This window comes from Procambarus clarkii, chromosome 30, assembly GCF_040958095.1.
Source record: "Procambarus clarkii isolate CNS0578487 chromosome 30, FALCON_Pclarkii_2.0, whole genome shotgun sequence".
Lineage (NCBI taxonomy): Eukaryota > Metazoa > Arthropoda > Malacostraca > Decapoda > Cambaridae > Procambarus > Procambarus clarkii.
In genome coordinates this window covers 39,733,726-39,751,106 of record NC_091179.1, presented here as the reverse complement: position 1 = coordinate 39,751,106, position 17,381 = coordinate 39,733,726, and the positions used below count along the sequence as shown (strand labels likewise).

The 17,381-nt window shown below is 42.7% G+C and overlaps 1 protein-coding gene across 1 annotated transcript; it reads left to right on the top strand.

Annotated features, from left to right (window-relative positions):
* The first annotated feature begins 998 nt into the window (after positions 1-998).
* Positions 999-13,160, top strand: LOC123751696 (uncharacterized). The gene is made up of 5 exons (XM_045733780.2): positions 999-1,376; positions 6,545-6,641; positions 8,537-8,760; positions 10,831-10,946; positions 12,342-13,160. Exons 2-5 carry the CDS (start codon positions 6,560-6,562, stop codon positions 12,685-12,687), a joined length of 768 nt encoding a protein of 255 aa, XP_045589736.2. The 5' UTR covers positions 999-1,376; positions 6,545-6,559; the 3' UTR covers positions 12,688-13,160.
* The last annotated feature ends 4,221 nt before the right edge of the window (positions 13,161-17,381 follow it).

Here is a 17,381-nt window from a genome sequence, read left to right as displayed (position 1 = left end):
AAGTATAAATTCCACATACGTCATGTAAATATTGGTGTTAGTGTATGTGGAGGTCATAAGCTCAGTGACTATATTTTCGTAAGCTTACTTTTATAAACACATTATCGTACAGAATAACAGATGTTTAGGTTCATACATACATATATTGAAGGTATAAATATACGGTAAATAGGTCAAACAACCGGTGAACTGCTGGAACTCCTCCACTCTCCCCCCCCCCCTGACTCTTGGTAAACGTCTCCAGCAGGTGTACCACTTGTATATACAAATGACTTGTTATGTTTTCACACATATCGACGTATGATTAAATACCTTGCAGTGCTGCATATAGAATATATTTTATTATGTACATCTGTATGAACTTATTGCAAATATGCTCACTGTGTTATTCTGTTCTTAGTGGAACGAAGGGTGGAGTGACTTGCCTTGTTGGCAACAGTCATTTTCGGCCGTCCAGGCCGCTGGCCGGTCACTACTTCCCTGGTTTCCCAGAGAGGCAGACGTCACACGTCTAGTCCTCTGGTTGTATATTTTTGTGTATTTAATTCTTAATGTAAGGTGTCCGAGAGTAATGTTATATTGAGTAAGCTAATAGTGATCAGTAGGTCAGATGGTCGGTTATCGTGGGTATTATGTGATAGTGTTACAGAGAATAACTGGTACTTCTATCCACCATTATGGGTCACCCTTCAAATTGTTACTAGGATAGTGTACCGCTACGCCAGGTTGGAGACTGGAGTCGGCTATGCTACTTTTTTAAACAGTTACTGATATTATAGTGATTAAATATAGATTTGTTAATTATTAACTGATGTGTAGGTTCACTGATATGATGGTTAACAGAGTTTATCACTAAATGGATAGCTGATTTGCTTGTAGTGATGACCGTTGTATGGGACTACTAGCAGAGTCGTGTTGATCTCTTCTTTCTGATAAAGTATCGACTTTAGTGTGCATCGGTAATGTGTATATGTGTATGCATGTGTGTGTATAATATATATAATATATATATAATATATAATATATATATATATAATTTTTTACAAGTTTTTTTTTTTTTTTTTTTTTTTACTTCCCCTAGACTCTTGCTCGAAATTGCCCAGGCTTTGGTTTGCCAGCGATGTTGGTTTCATGAGGTCATGCTAGCTTTAATCCTTTGAGCATTATCTTTATTACCACTGGTTATTTGTTTTCATAGCACTTATTGATTTTTTTTATTTTACAGACGGCAGCTGTTGCCGGACAACGCATCTTTTGGCCTTGGAGGAGGAGCTTATGTCCTCTGGGCTACTGGCAGAAGAACCTGACCTCTACAATGCATAACGTTCTACTTCCTCCAGTCTGTTTCCTCCTGACATGGGCAATTCTCATCCCAGGTATGTCCCAGGATGTCTTTCTATAAATTAACTGTCTGACTGAACTCGTGAATCGGATATACCTTGGGAACCGCTACTCATATCAACCCCTAATTAGAGTAACTCGCAACCTCGGTGTCCATGTTTAGGTAACGAATCGTCAAAGTTCAGTTACTGAACTCGACAGGACTGAATGCAGTATTCATCTGCATATCATGACAGGAATATTGCTGCTTGGTATGGGTGGACATGATCTCTGCCAGGAAATTTATGATCATCAAGAGAGACGGTTGCAGGAAGTATTTATTGCAGCCTTTTTTTAATGGTTAACTTTCATAACTTTAATTTTCACCCACAATACTCATACCTGTTCTTCACATCTAAGACCAGTCTAAAGACCAAACATTCGTCTTGCTGAAGTGATGTTTACCTGTCATATACCTGGTGGTTGTGGTTTTCTGTAATGTGATCACACATTAAACAATAACAAAACGTATATATGTATAACATAATATATATATATAATATATTGAACAGCATAGCCAAAAATACCTGGAATATAGATTTTTTGTTAAAATGGGTTAAAATGTTTGACTTTAAATGCATACTAATTATATAAAAGATTGACTGACTTATAACTATTTTAAAACTTCTTAGTTGATTATCTGGGTATTATGGTGGTAATATAGTTAAATGTAGTAATAAGTTAACAAATAGTAGAAATAAAACTGTAAACTATAGAGTATAAAAACTGAAATTAAACAGATAAGAAAAATCTGCCTGTTCTGTTCAACCTAGTTTAAACTACTCTCCTAACCTATCTCTAATTGCTGCCATGAGGGGGGGGGGGCTTGGTGGGCGCCTGTCGTTGTGATGCTCCTTGGTGTGGTCGTTCTGTGGCCTTGTGCTCCTGCTGCTGTCCTCGCATTTTGCTGGAAGACTTTTCCTTTTCCTTCCGTTTAGGAAAGGTGTATTCCCGTTTTGATCAGGGTGTATTCCCTGATCAAAAATCCACATCCTGCTTTTCCACCCCCTAGCTACTGACACATAACAATATACATGTAGAGTGCAGGCGATGAGTCGCAAAAACGTAGCTAAATTATGTTGACCAGACCACACACTAGAAGGTAAAGTTCACAATCGACTTGAGAATGGTCCAGGACAGACAGAAACGTCGTCGTCCCTTCACCTTCTAGTGTGTGGTCTGGTAAACATACATGTAGTGTTTATTGTAGGTATTTTCTAATTATACAATCATATGTTGCCCTCAGCTCTCCTATCTCTTACATTATTTTGTCTTTTGCAAGGGAATAGTTACTACATCTACGTTACAATCCTCCCGTGGTGGTGTGAATTGCCTCTTGGGCAAAAAAATACATTCTGGAATATCATACTTTATAACATTAGAACATAAAGTACCATCATATATGTTCTCCTTATTATACTTTATCATACATTGCTCATTAATTCCCACTTTTGAACTGTGAGGATTAATTCATTAGCTCCCCACCTCTCATTAATCTAATGACAGGCTGCATTTATCTCTGAAAATCTATCCCCAATACTCTTCAGATTAAATTCCATTATCTCAATCATAGCATTTCTTGGGCATCCTAAGATTCTCATGGCTTTATTTTGTACCTTCACAAACTTGTCATCCTACCTTTACCAAAACAAGAAATGTTGTACCCATCATTTCTTGTTTTAGTAAAGGTAGGATGGGCAAGTTGGAGAGGGTACAAAATAAAGCCATGAGAATAATCTTAGGATCCCCAAGAAATAGTATGATTGAGATAATGATGGAATTTAATCTGAAGAGTATTGGGGATAGATTTTCAGAGATAAATGCAGCCTGTCATTAGATTAATGAGGTGGGGAGCTAATGAATTAATCCTCACAGTTCAAAAGGTGGGAAATAATGAACAATGTAACACGGGGGAGACATCTCCCGTCACGCAGGGTGCAGTCGCACCTCCACATATCTCCAGTATCAGCTCTTGATACTGGTAATGGCTCAAAAGGGCCACCACTTACGGGCTATTCATGCCCGAGCCACCTTTTGGGTGCCTTAATCTTCATCAATCAATCAATCGAACAATGTAAGTTAAAGTATAAAAGCATAATAAGAGAACATATATGAGTACTTTGTTCTAATGTTAGAGTATGATGTTATTCCAGACTGTATTGCTCTGCCTAAGAGACAATTCACACCACCATGGAAGGATTGTAACGTAGATGTAGTAATTATTCCTTTACAAATGACAAAAGTATGTATGGGATAGGAGAGCTGAGGGCAACACATGATTGTCTAATTAGGAAATTACCTACAGAAAACACACTACATGTATATTGTGATGGGTCAGTAGCTAGGGATGGAAAGGCAGGATGTTGAGTCTTGATTAGGGAGTACACAGACATCGGCACTGTAGGTACTGTGGATACTGATTGCAGGGGGTAATGATGTTGGACGAGTTAGGAGTCGGGAACTGATAGACATTTAACAAAGCCATAGAATTAGTTAGGAGCAAGGGAGGAATCTCGATCATATGTGGCTTTCTTTCAAGAAAGAGCGTTGGAAATGAATGGTTGTCGAGGGCACTTGGTGTCAATTGCCGGCTGGAAAGATATTGGAAATCAAATGCAATATCTTTCATAGACAACTGGGAACACTTCTATGGAAGAAATGAAAGGTATGCTCGTGATGGGGTGCATCTATCGAGGGCTGGGGTTGTTGTTGCTGCGAACTCGTTGGAACCAGTGGTTAGAGGTGTTTGTTTGGGTTTAAACTGTTAGTAGATAGTGGTATGGGGATTAATAGGGAGGAAGGAAGGAGGAGGTAATAAAAATGTTTGCTGGAGAAACAAATTGGGAAAGAGAAGGGCCTCAATAACAATTCACTTAGGGTATATTACACTAACAGTAGAAGTCTACGAAACAAAATAAACAAGTTAAATGCTCTTATCTTTACAGAAGGAATAGGTATTATTGCACTTACCGAAACGTGGATGAATGTAGAAAATAGAGAACTATTAGCTGAATATCAAATTTATTTATTTTTTATTTTATTTATATATATACAAGAAGGTACATTGGGTTTGTGAGAATACATTGGATAGTACAGTATATACATTCTTGTAAAGCTACTAGTACGCACAGCGTTTCGGGCAGGTCCTTAATCTAGCAGATAATTTTAAGTAGGTAATTTCAATCAGAATTGATAAATGATAAAGATGCATTACAAGAGAAAAATGAGATGAGACAAGTAGGTATATTAAAGCATATTGTTTTATTAAAGCTCTGATTGATTACATTGACAGCTTGATTAGTAATTTAAACAAGGTTAATAGACACCATACAGCAGATTAACAGCACATATAAGACAGCAATGATCACAATGGTAAAGATGTTCAGATTGGGCACATAAAGGTTGGGAGATTGGGTAGCAAAAGATACAGATAAACAAGATTTATAAACACCATACAACAGATTGGCAGCACATATAAGAAAACAGAATGATCACAATGGTAAAGATGTACAAATTGGGAACATAAAGGTTGGGAGATTGGGTAGCAATTGATAGTGCAATTTTAAGGCAAAAAGTGAAAAACTATGAAGATGAAATTAGGTACTTTTTAGTATTGATTTTGAATGATGTAAAAGTTGGACAGCTTTTCAATTCAGTAGGGAGTGAGTTCCATAAACTAGGTCCCTTTATTTGCATAGTGTTTACACAGATTAAGTTTAACTCTGGGGATATCAAAGAGATATTTATTTCTGGTGTGGTGATAATGGGTCCTATTACATCTGTCCAAGAAGAGTTTCAGACAAGGATTTGCATTTAAGAACAGGGTTTTGTAAATGTAGTTGACACAAGAGAATTTGTGGAGTGAGATTATGTTTAGCATGTTTAGGGAGTTAAACAAGGGGGCTGTGTGGATTTAAATGGATTTAAACTATATCACACAGATATATTAGACGAGGAGGGGGAGTAGCCATATATGTTGGGAACAATTTGAAGTGTAGTCTCAAAACTGAGCCACATACAGAAACTATTTGGATAGAATTAAACGAAAAAGCAAATGTTGTAAGTGGAGTGCCTCAGGGCTCTGTCCTGGGACCTCTGTTGTTTATAAAATATATATCAATGATTTGGATTCGGGTTTGAGTAGCAACATTTGCAAATTTGCCGATGATACAAACATCGACAGGGAAATTAACAGGGAAGAAGACTCTCTATCACTTCAAGTTGATCTAAATAGGGTTTTTAAATGGTCAAAGGATTGGCAGATGCAGTTTAATGCTGATAAATGTAAAGTTTTGAGGCTAGGTAATGATGATGGTTACAAGATACGAGCTAGATGGTGTTGAGATTACGAAGTCGAATTGCGAAAGGGATCTGGGAGTTATGATAAGAATTTAAAACAAAAAGATCAATGCATGAATGTTCGTAATAAGGCAAATAGGACACTGGGATTTATTAATCGAAACTTTAGTAACAAGACACCTGGTGTGGTTCTTCAGCTATATCTTGCTCTAGTTAGGCCCCATTTAGATTATGCAGTTCAGTTTTGGTCGCCTTACTATAGAATGGATATAAATTCACTTGAACGTGTCCAGCGTAGGATGACTAAGTTAATTCCCCAAATTAGAAACCTTTATATGAAGAAAGATTAACAAAGCTTAAATTGAATTCACTCGAAAGGTGAAGAGTTAGGGGAGACATGATAGAGGTTTACAAGTGGATGAATGGACACAACAAAGGAGATATTAATATAGTATTAAAAGTATCAACACAAGACAGAACACGAAACAATGGGTATTGTTTAGATTTATGAAAGACTTGGGTAAATACTGGTTCGGTAACAGGGTTGTTGATTTGTGGAACCAATTACCGCGTAACGTGGAGGTGGGATCCCTCGATTGTTTCAAACGTGGGTTGGACAAGTATATGAGTGGGATTGGGTAGTTATAGATAGGAGCTGCCTCGTAAGGGCCAATAGGCCTTCTGCATTTACTTATGTTCTTGTGTATTTTATTGTCTTAATAAATGAACTTGAATTTGAACTTTTCCTATTAGGTGAGATGAGGGCCAGTATATAAAGGCAGTGTGGTGGTCTATAGCCAGGTTACTTGCTAATCTTGTCCGTGCCACCTCTTGGGTAGCTTAATCTTCATCATTCAATTTATAGCCAGGAACACTCGCGATGGAACAGTGTGTGAAGCAGGTGGCGCAGAGAGCAGGAGTCAACACAACCGTGGGTTCCATGGCAGAGGAACCAAGTACATGTGAGTAAAATATCAATAGGTCGACATTACAGTTCTGGGTATAGGGTATTGGCATGTTATTGGTATCATATGTAGTGTGCTGTGATAGTGGCTGTGGTGTTGACTTATCTTACTCCGGCCGGAGGTTGCTGCAAACTTGGTTGATACTAGTTTCAAAGTTGTTGCACAGATCCTCTATCGTATCTTCTCTTCTTACGCGCCGGAGGGCCTATCACGAACGTAAGTCTCCTTTCCAACAGTTTCCCCTCCTATTCAGTTAGGGGTACCTCAGAGACAACTGTTTGTTTCAGTTGTCCTCTTCTCTGCCTTAATTCCAGCGCTTGGATCTGTTGTTGTTCTGGTTCAGATTGTTGCCTCTGCCCCCTGTTACTGAAAAAATTCTGGCCCCTATTATTATTACCTCTGTCTGTTGTTGTTCCAGGAGGGATATTCTCTGCTGTTATTGCCTTCGTTGTTGCCTGGGGTGATAATGTTCTGGCCTCTGTTGTCGCCGAACCCGTTCCTGTTACCCTTGGTTCTCTCTGGATCTGTCCTTATTGTTCCTCGCTTGGTTGTCATCCGGTTTGTCTCGTGATGAATCTCTCCATCCGACTCGTGACTTGTCTCTGTTATTCCTACCTTGCCTGTTGTTGTTCGCCGAGGTGTCCCATTGGAAGTTCTGTCTCTGCGGCTCTTTCTCCTGTTCGAGTCTGTTCTGGGTGGGAGGGGGGTTGTTGTCGGACAGGCCTGCCTAGAATAGGGGACATCGTCATCGTTCATCAGGAGCACTGAACGTAAGGGTTTTGGGGCCGCTTGCTTTTGTTGTGGCTGCACTTGTTCTGTGGCTTTTTAGACCTAGGGCTTCAGTGCATTAAGGCTTCTGTTGTAGTAAGCCTGCAGTGTACCTTCCTGAGAAGGTACACTGCAGAGAACGGTACGGTACTTGTACCTTTGAGAAAAAACTTTCATACCTGTGTGACGTCTGTCCTGATTAGACTTCCGTCGTATGATCTTTAGAGGGTCCCTTTTTTCAGAGTTGTCTTTAGTCTGAAACCTTCCCATAAGGATGTACCTATTATTACCTGGTCCTAACCTCGTATTAGGAGGCAGGCTACGATGAGCTCGCACATTTGTCATATGCGTGGCTTTGAGAAGAAACGTGTCTCCATAGACTCTCTGGCCTGTTCAAAGTTAACTCGGTTTAGACAGTTGGCTAGACCTGGTAGGATCGGGAGACCTGCTGAGAAAATGGGAACCACCTTTAGGACAAAATATTCAGGGACTGTGTTTAGCCTCGCTGCCCGTTGGACAAACAAACGTCAACTTGTCTTTTAGATATTCTATAGTTGTAAAAATTGGTTTTACCAGGGCTATAATTTCTACGTCCTCTTGTTGAAAAAAAATGTTAACCTCGTAGAGGTCAGATTTTTCCATTATCTTATTTTTGATATATCACTCTCCTGGAGGAGGTCCTCCGGATTTGGGGTGAAGGGCAGGTGTTCAAGTGCCGTCGACCTTGGTCCCGTCCATGCTCTCCTGTCTCAAGACTCCCTGGAGGGTGCCTTCAGGAAGTTGAGGTCTCTGTATTTGTGTAAGATCTAAAGTATTCCATACTCCCACTCCTTTTCGAAGGTGCTTGGGAGATGATCCTTGATAGCTTCCGTAATTGTTTCCGGGCGGGTCTCGGAAACGGTTAACTCGCCCTCCACTGGTCTCCTTGCTTTCGATGTCTCCTAGGATGTTTCCCTTCAAAACGTATATATCTTTCGTCTTTTTTTATACGAGAACAAGCTAGTATGTTAAAATTGATGAATGCATCTAGGGAGGACGGCCGCTGCTTTAAACAGCCTAGTGTGAGGGGGTGGATAAATTCACAGGTGATTTGATGTTAACTGTTTTGTTTCTTCTTTTTGCAGTTCGAGTGGGCGGCATCATTATTTTAGTGGGCGTGGGTTCCTTCATATGTTGGAAACTATGGAAACACTGGAGGAAAGAAGTGGGCGGCCCCACCACGCCGCCGCCCACGCCCACCGCTACACCACCAGCGCGCCGCCCTCAAGGCATCCTGACATCACTCCCGGAGGAGTATCTTGTGCAGGATCCAAACGAATTTGAAGATGAGGACCCAGCTTTCATCCAGGTAAAAGGAGGTTAAGAGGTGGGGAAGGGAAATAATTACTTATTTAATGTCATAATTTGAGGTTTATACCTCGTCAAAATCCTTGCCAGAACTGGTTCATACATAGAGTATACCTAGAGTGAGCTCTGGGAATTCTTGTATTCCCCTCAAGCCCGATATCTCAAGATTGACTTGAGATATCTTGGTCCAACAGGCTATTGCTTGGAGCGGCCAATATGACCACTACAACCCGCGGTTGGTCCGCCATCGCACTAATGTGAGTCCCAATGTGTCTGCAGGTGCTCTTATTAACTCAAGGCCATGCATTTGCTAGATCAGATTTTGACGATTCGTTAGCTAAACATTGACACCGAGGTTGTGAGTTACTCTTCTTAGGGGTGGATATGGATATCAGTAGCGGCTCAAAAGGTATGTGATTCATGAGACGAGTCTGATTATGTCAATTAATAGAAAGACATCCTGGGGGCATACCTCAGCAGAGAATTGCCCATGCCAGGAGGCAGCGGCCATGTTCCCTCTTTCCATTAGGCTCACAGCGAGGTGCAGATGTTCGTGGCGAGTTGGCTGTTGCATCGGAGGGTCGGGTAGCTCAGGTTTCGACCATCCGGCTCCATAAAGACTGTTCTCCATTGGTTCATTGGCTGAACTGCGGGGGTTCCCTTTGGTCGTTGCCTCTTTGGGGCTGGTCGCTTCGAGTGACTCTTCTGCTGGTTCTCAGGGTTTGGATCTACGTGCAGTTTATATTCGAAGTGTCGACGAGCGTGGACGAGCGACGCGACGGTGTGGTGTGATGTTTGCTCGTTTCCTTGGGAATTAACGGAGTTTTACCGCTCTGTTCGGCTTTTGTTTAACATTGTATGGTGTGTTTTGTTACGCTTACCTTTCTGGGTGGTTGTTGTTATAGATTCAGCTACTCGGAACAAGTTCGAAGTAGCACGGGCTATGGTGATCCCGTAGTGGACTTACCTGGCACAGGAGCGGTGCCTGAATGTCAAGCAGGTCCTTTCTGAGTACCTAACCTTGATAAATAGTAGATAAGGTAAACCTCCAACCACGGGGGGTGCGGGGTGTTCCTGGGCGTGGTCTCTGGTAGGCTTAAGCCATTGACTATAGCCCTTTTCTAATGTATCGCATATCAGCCCGATAGCTCCAGGGAGCTTCCGAGGCTCACCCAGAAAATGGCGTTTCATTGCATTCAACGCTGCTTTTTTTTCAGACAGGTTTCTGTTTTGTATCTGAGAATACCTGATAATATTAACTTTACTCCAACTTTAGTATTTTAAGTTTAAACAAATTATGGCAGCTATTGAAATTGAGAAATGTATCTCATATTAACCACCCGGTAACTACCTACATATTTATTTAATCCACTATCACCTCTGTTGCCTCCACCTCCTTCACTTCAACTGTTACTTCCACCTAATCCAACAATATATCCATCTCCCTTACCACAACCCTGGCACCAGATTCGCGAAGCGGTTATACAAATACTTACGAACGTGTTAATCTTTCCTCAATATTTGACGGTTTTGGTGACATTTATTAAACAGTTTACAAGCATCATAACTAACCAATCGACTGTTATTATAAATAGCCTCCTGGTGCTTCGGAGCTCATTAACCGTTTCATAATTGTAAAGAAAGCCGCCAAAGATTGAGAAAAGACGTACAGGTTCGTAAGTGCTTGCGTAAGTGCGTGTTGTAGTAATTGATAAGTGGTCACTTATCTATAAACACACGTCAGACAAATTCTGGAATGTGGAACATTAACACAGGTTTTCTCATATACAAGAAAACAGTTATAGCAAGTTCAGGGGAATTCCTCCAGAGTTGAAAGGTACTCCAGTTATGAGGAATACAGTAGTAAAGATATATAACCTCATCACTGAATGAGAAGAATAAGGGTCATAATATTTACGGAATAATGAATGAGGCAAGTCTGGCATAGAGAAAGGGATACCTTCATTTAACTAGTTTTATTTAAAAATTATGAAAATAAGTTATTTACACTACCATTATCTCCACCATTTTGTATACTGACCATGTTGATAATTTTTTAAAATACTCTTAGGATGACACGATGCCATCACTAGAGTGGGATTATGACGGTTTGCAACAGTATGCTGAAGATGCAAGACCCGTGCAAGACGATCCACATGAAGTCTTCCCCTCTAACTCTTACAACAGGTATAACAAGGGGGTTTGTTGACAAAGTTGTAAGTTGTATATCCATTATGGTTCATTCATTTTATATCAAACTCTAGAACATCACCTCCTATCAGGATGAGAACTAAACTTTATTCGTAACAACTTATGTAAATCATTACGGCGATGGCTGGACTAAATAGGTGTATTATACCTTCCCAGAGAGGTAGACGTCACACGTCTAGTCCTTTGGTTGTACATTATTGTGGATTGATTGATTGATGAAGATTAAGCCACCCAAGAGGTGGCACGGGCATGAATAGCCCGTAAGTGGTGGCCCTTTCGAGCCATTACCAGTATCAAAAGATGATACTGGAGATCTGTGGAGGCGCAACTGCACCCTGCGTGACGGGAGATGTCTCCCGGACCAAGTGGTGACCAAATGGTGTATGTAATTCTTAATGTTAAGTAATGCTTTATGGATCAGGCTAATAGTGATCAGTCGGTCAGATGGTCGGTGATTGTGGGTATTGTGTTAGTGTTAGTGTAACTGGTTCTTTTGCCCACCTTTACCCGTCACCCTTCCCAACTGTTACGTAGGATAGTATACCACTGCGCCAGGTTGGAGACTGGTGTCACCATCTGGTCGTCACTTGGTCCGGGAGACATCTCCCGTCACGCAGGGTGCAGTCGCGCCTCCACAGATCTCCAGTATCAGCTCTTGATACTGGTAATGGCTCAAAAGGGCCACCACTTACGAGCTATTCATGCCCGTGCCACCTTTTGGGTGGCTTCATCTTCATAACACATTCACAAGGGGGACATCTCCCGCCATGCAGGGTGCATTCGCGCCTCCACAGATCTCCAGTATCAGCTCTTGATACTGGTAATGGCTCAAAAGGGCCACCACTTACGGGCTATTCATGCCCGTGCCACCTTTTGGGTGGCTTAATCTTCATCAATCATCAATCGAGACTGGTGTCAGTTATGCCTATGTTTAAGCCGTTACTGATATGAGTGATTCAATATTAGTTTGTTACCGAATTGTTAACTGATTTGATAGTTGAGTTACTTACTAAATGGATAGCTGATTTGCTACTAGAGTTGACAGTTGAGTGATCACTGTTGTATGGGACTACTAGTCATGTGTTGCTCTCTTCTTTCTGATGAAAGTATCAGCTTTAGTGTGCAGTTATGTGTATATATATATATATAGTTTTACGGTGACCTAGTTATATGCTCCAGTGAACTAGCGTTGTTGTAATCAGCCGTTTTTATTACTTCCTCTAGACTCTTGCTTGAAATTGGCCAGGCTTTGGTTGGCCAGCGATGCTGGGTTCATGAGGTCATGACAGCATGTTAGTTTTAATACTTTGAACACTACCTTTCCATTGGTTATTTGTTTTCATAGCACTTACTGATTTTTTTATTTTACAGTCGGCAGCTGTTATCAGACGACGCATCTTTAGAGTTGAATTTGGAGGAAGAGCTTATGTTCTCCTCTGGACCACTGGCAGATGACTACTCTGGACTACCTGACCTCCACAAGGCATCACATTCTACTTCCTTCGGTTCACTTCCTCCTGACATGGGCAATTCTCTGCCCAGGTATGCTCCCAGGATGTCTTTCTATAAATTAACTGTGTCTGACTCATATAATGAATCGGATACACATTGGGAACCACTACTGATATCCACCCCTAAGAAGAGAGGGGATATCACAACTTCGATGTCGATGACTCTAATGAATCGTCAAATTAATGGGTCAAAATTAAGTTTTTGAACGCGACTGGACTGAATGCAGTATTCATCTGCATTACATGACTAGGAATATTGCTGCCTAGTATGTGTGGAAATGATCTCTGCCAGGGTCTTTATCATCATCATGGGTGACGATTGCAGGAAGTATTTATTGCAGCCGTTTTTTAATGGTTAACTTCCACTTTCACCCAAAATACTCATACCTGTTCCTTCACTTCTAAGACCAGTATCAAGACCAAACATTAAAGTCCTGCTGAAGTGATGTGTTTACCTGTCATATACCTGGTTGATGGTTCTGGGAGTTCTTCTTCCCAAGCCTGGCCCGAGGCCAGACTTGTGAGAGTTTGGTCCACCAGGCTGTTGCTTGGAGCGGCCCGCAGGGCCATATACCTGGTGGTTTTGGTTTACTGTAATGTAATCTCGCATATTAAACAATAACAAACATATAAATGTATAATAATAACAACCATGTATATATATTAAATACATTGAAAATCATAGCCAAAATTTCTGGAAAACTTATATTTTTGTTAAAGTAGGTAAAAATGTATGATTTTACATGCATACTAATTATATAAAAGATTGACTTACAACTACTTTAAAATGTTTTAGTTGATCATGGTAGTAATATTAGTTAAATGTGTAATAAGTAAACAAAAATGAGTAGAAATAAAACTATAAAAACTATAGAGAATAAAAATAAATAAACCGAAATAAAACTATAAAAGAAATAAAACGGAAATAAGTAATAAATAAAACTTCTACTGTGTTCTGTTCAACCTAGCTTAAACTACTCTCTCCTTACCTAAACTAATTAACCTATCTTCCTCTAATATAAACTATAAAGTATTACTCAAAGAAATATAATGAAAAGGTATTTGTTTGATATGCCATGCAGTAGAAGCATAACTGGACTTTGTATAGAGGGGATGGGACAAGAGGCCTAGCATTTCTTTTTTTGGGGTGGGGGGAGCCCCTTCGGCTTCCCCCCCCTTCGGCTCCCCGGAGCTATCCAGGCTGATATGAATATCCCTAACTTTGGCACCAGTCGATGTGGGTGGAGGTCCGGGCCTACCGGCGACCAAGGGCCAGAACCTGGCCGCCTCAGAAAGGCACGAGGAGCAGTGGCCTATAGCAGGGGTCTCCAAACTTTTCAATGTAAGGGCCACATTATATATTTCCCATATTTATGCGGGCCGGAGGAATAAAAAATGAAATTGCTATTTTGTATAACTAAGATAAAGGCATTGTCAAAGTACAGAGAAAAGAATATTGTACAGTGTTTGTGCTCCCTGAAACGGAAGCAGCGAAGCCCCACTCGCCCTCCATCCCCACAATATACAGTTATACACAACTGATTGGTTGTAATGCACAACGCATACCTACCAGTATTAGTATCTGTGCGTCACACTATCGAGAGAGAGAGAGGAAAACTGACTCGGGTTGCGCGCCACCAGTCAGCAGCCCCAGCTTTGAATAATTCTGTGATGCGATTCGTACGATAATTATTTTTTCAAGGCCACCACACAGGGATTTGTTTGGAGGGCCGGATGAAATTATGTGGCAGGCCGGATGTGGCCCGCGGGCCATAGTTTGGAGACCCCTGGCCTATAGAATAGCACATGTGATTTGGAGCATTCTATATCTACCATTGACAGGGACAGGCACCCAAAAAGACAAAGAGCCCCAAAACAAACCCCTATTCTGGTTAACAACGAAAATAGACAAACAAGTGGACAAAACTCCCCAAATGAAAACTAGCATGACATCACACAAGCTGCGCCGCATATCTGCGCAGCCCCCCTCCGTGGTTCCATCATGCTGGGGGGGGCTCACGTACACATCCCTGGGATCGGTGTGGGTTGCCTTTGCTCCCTCTTTGGGTGGTGTACATGCTGAAGGCCACCATGTAGGGGGCCTTGTGAGCTATCGGACCTCCTGCTGGAGGGGTCGCCCGTGAGGGGCTGCCCTGAGTAGATGGTTGGGTGTCCTGGTTGGGGCGATAGGGAGAATGGACGATGTAGTAGGATTCCCTTGTTGAAAAGGGGGAGCACTGCTGGGGACGACGCACCCTTCCTGCACTGGCCTGCGCTCGGCCTCCCTGGCTACCCTGGTAAGTGGTATCCTTTGGTTCCAGGTCCCAAACCTTTGACATTGATTGCTGCATATATGACATGACTTCTCTTACCCAGGCTCATGGGGTGGTCGACCAGGCCCCCCCGAGTCGGACTATTCTGGAGGACCGGGCTCTGTAGCCTCCCCGCTCCCGGGCCCAGTTTAGGCTTGAACCGGACTACTACTCCCTGTGGGCTGGTCGAGCCCTAAGCGAGCTGTGGTGACCGCCTCGTCCCCTTGCATGGCTCCATCTCTTATTGTGACTACTGCGCCTTATTTTTTTTTTTTTTTTTTTTTTTTTTTTTTTTTTTTTTTTTTTTTTTGAGATATATACAAGAGTTGTTACATTCTTGTACAGCCACTAGTACGCGTAGCGTTTCGGGCACGTCCTTAATCCTATGGTCCCTGGAATACGATCCCCTGCCGCGAAGAATCGTTTTTTCATCCAAGTACACATTTTACTGTTGCGTTAAACAGAGGCTACAGTTAAGGAATTGCGCCCAGTAAATCCTCCCCGGCCAGGATACGAACCCATGACATAGCGCTCGCGGAACGCCAGGCGAGTGTCTTACCACTACACCACGGAGACTGCCCGTGGCAGTTATGACCCATCTCTTAATAGAGGTTCTCATCGCTGTCTCTGCCACGGCCGCTCTAATATGCTCCCTTCCCATAGTAATTCATACCATGCTTTTAGTCCTGCTTCGTGGACCAAGTACTTTGACCTCCAAACTTTGGATTCCAATCCTCCTGACGATTTTTCCCTTCATAGGCATCTTGTTGATTCAGTAGATGCCTGTTACTTTCAATCCCACTCGTCTTGGTACCCGTGTCGTTGCTGCTGCTGCTCCTCAGGATGCAGCCACCCGCTTGGCCGCCTTATCCTGCATTGGCGAGACCCCTGTTTGGGTCTCCAAGAACGCTTGGTTAAATGCCAGTGTTGGCACTGTTCTCCCGCACCATGTCGCAACCGGTGTTAGAAATCTAAAAGACTGCCACGAGGATATCGAGCATATCCTAGAGGTCCAAGGTGATTCTATCCTTCAGGTGGATACGTTTTCTAGTCCCCCTCGTGGTCGTCGCCGTCTGCCCCTTCGGGTTGTGAAGATTACCTTTGATGGTAGGACCCTTCTGCCCTCTGTCATTCTTGCTGGTGCCAGATGCTCCATTCAGGAGTATATTCCATCTCCTCGGCTTTGCAATTAGTGCTGGAGGTTTGGGCATGGTGCCTTCAAATGCTCTTGTCCTATCTGTCTCTGTCCCATGTGTGGAGGCGAGGGTCACTAAGTTGGAGTGCACTTCTCCCCAGGCCCGCTGCATCAATTTCGGTGAGGCCCACCCTACCTTCTCCCGAACGTGTATATGTTACAAACTTGAGCCAGCCGTCCTCAATTTGAAGCACTGGGACTGTTTGTCTTTTCCTGAGGCTAGGCGCCAAGTTCATTGTCTCCCCACCTTTTGCTGGCGTCTCTTATGCTCGTGTGGTGCGCTCTTCCTCTCCTCGTCCTTCTCACCTTCATAAGTCTCACAACCGTTTCCAAACTTTAGACCCGAACACGCCTTTCCGTTCTGTCCCGTAGGGTTCCCCTCTTGGTTTTCTGTCTAACGTTCCCCTTCTTTCTACCTGTCTGTCATGTCTCCTGTCTCTTCTTTCTCCTCTCCCTCTGATCCTCCTTCCCATCATTTTCCTCAGTCTCTTGGCTCTCCGTTGCCTGACTGTGTGGGCCGATGTCCATCGCTCTCTCGGTGATCGTGTTGTTCGCTCTCGTTGTTCTTCTCCTATTGAAACGCTAGTGTCTGTTGCCCAGTACATTGCTGCTGGGACACCTGTCTCTTTGAGTCAGAAGCGGAACCTGGCTCCTCTCCTTCCTCCTCCCCGGCAGGTAAGGCGGCTTCGCTTTCTTCTCCTCTGATTCTATCGTTCCTTCCTCTCCCGATTTTGTGGTAGAGCCCCCCCTGTTCCTACTGTGGAGGTTTCTTTGGTCCCACAGGTTTCTTTGGTTTCTGTGGAGGTTCCTTTGGTTTCTTTTTGCCCTTACTCCTCCTGCTCTCCTTGCCCGCCCCTCTCGGTTGTCTCCTTGTACTCCTCAGGACCCTGATCGTCTACCTCTAGTCTGTCCTCACTCCTTTTCCTCCTCCTTTACTCAGTTCGTCCATGCCTCCTAACCCTGACTTCGCTGATCCTGACCCTGTGCTTATTTAATGTGCTGTGTTTTTTTTCACCTTTATTTCTTCTTTGTTCTCTGTTGCTATCCTTTCTCTTTTTGTCGATGTCTATTACTTCAGTGGAACATCCGTGGTTATTACGCCAATTTCCTTGACCTCCAACTTCTAATTTCTCAGTTTTCGCCTCTTTGTGTCTATCTCCAGGAGCCGATGTTTGGTGCTCGTCCTGGTCGCTTCCGTGGCTATTCTTTTCTCTTCCCCTCCCCCAGCTGTTGCTTGGGCCCATAACTCTTCTGCTGTCTTGAGTTGCTCTGATGTTTCCTTCATCCCCCTTACTTTTTTAAATTGTCATTTCCTGCCGACCTTTTACCTGTTTTTATTATTCTTTCGACCGTCTTTTGTTTTGACGCCCGGGTGTTTGAGGAGGCATACTCT

Coding starts and splice junctions, on each gene's coding strand:
- LOC123751696 (XM_045733780.2), top strand. CDS start 6,560: ATGGAACAGTGTGTGAAGCAGGTGGCGCAGAGAGCAGGAGTCAACACA. Junction 8,761..10,830: donor AGGACCCAGCTTTCATCCAG/GTAAAAGGAGGT, acceptor AAATACTCTTAG/GATGACACGATGCCATCACT. Junction 10,947..12,341: donor CCCTCTAACTCTTACAACAG/GTATAACAAGGG, acceptor TTTATTTTACAG/TCGGCAGCTGTTATCAGACG.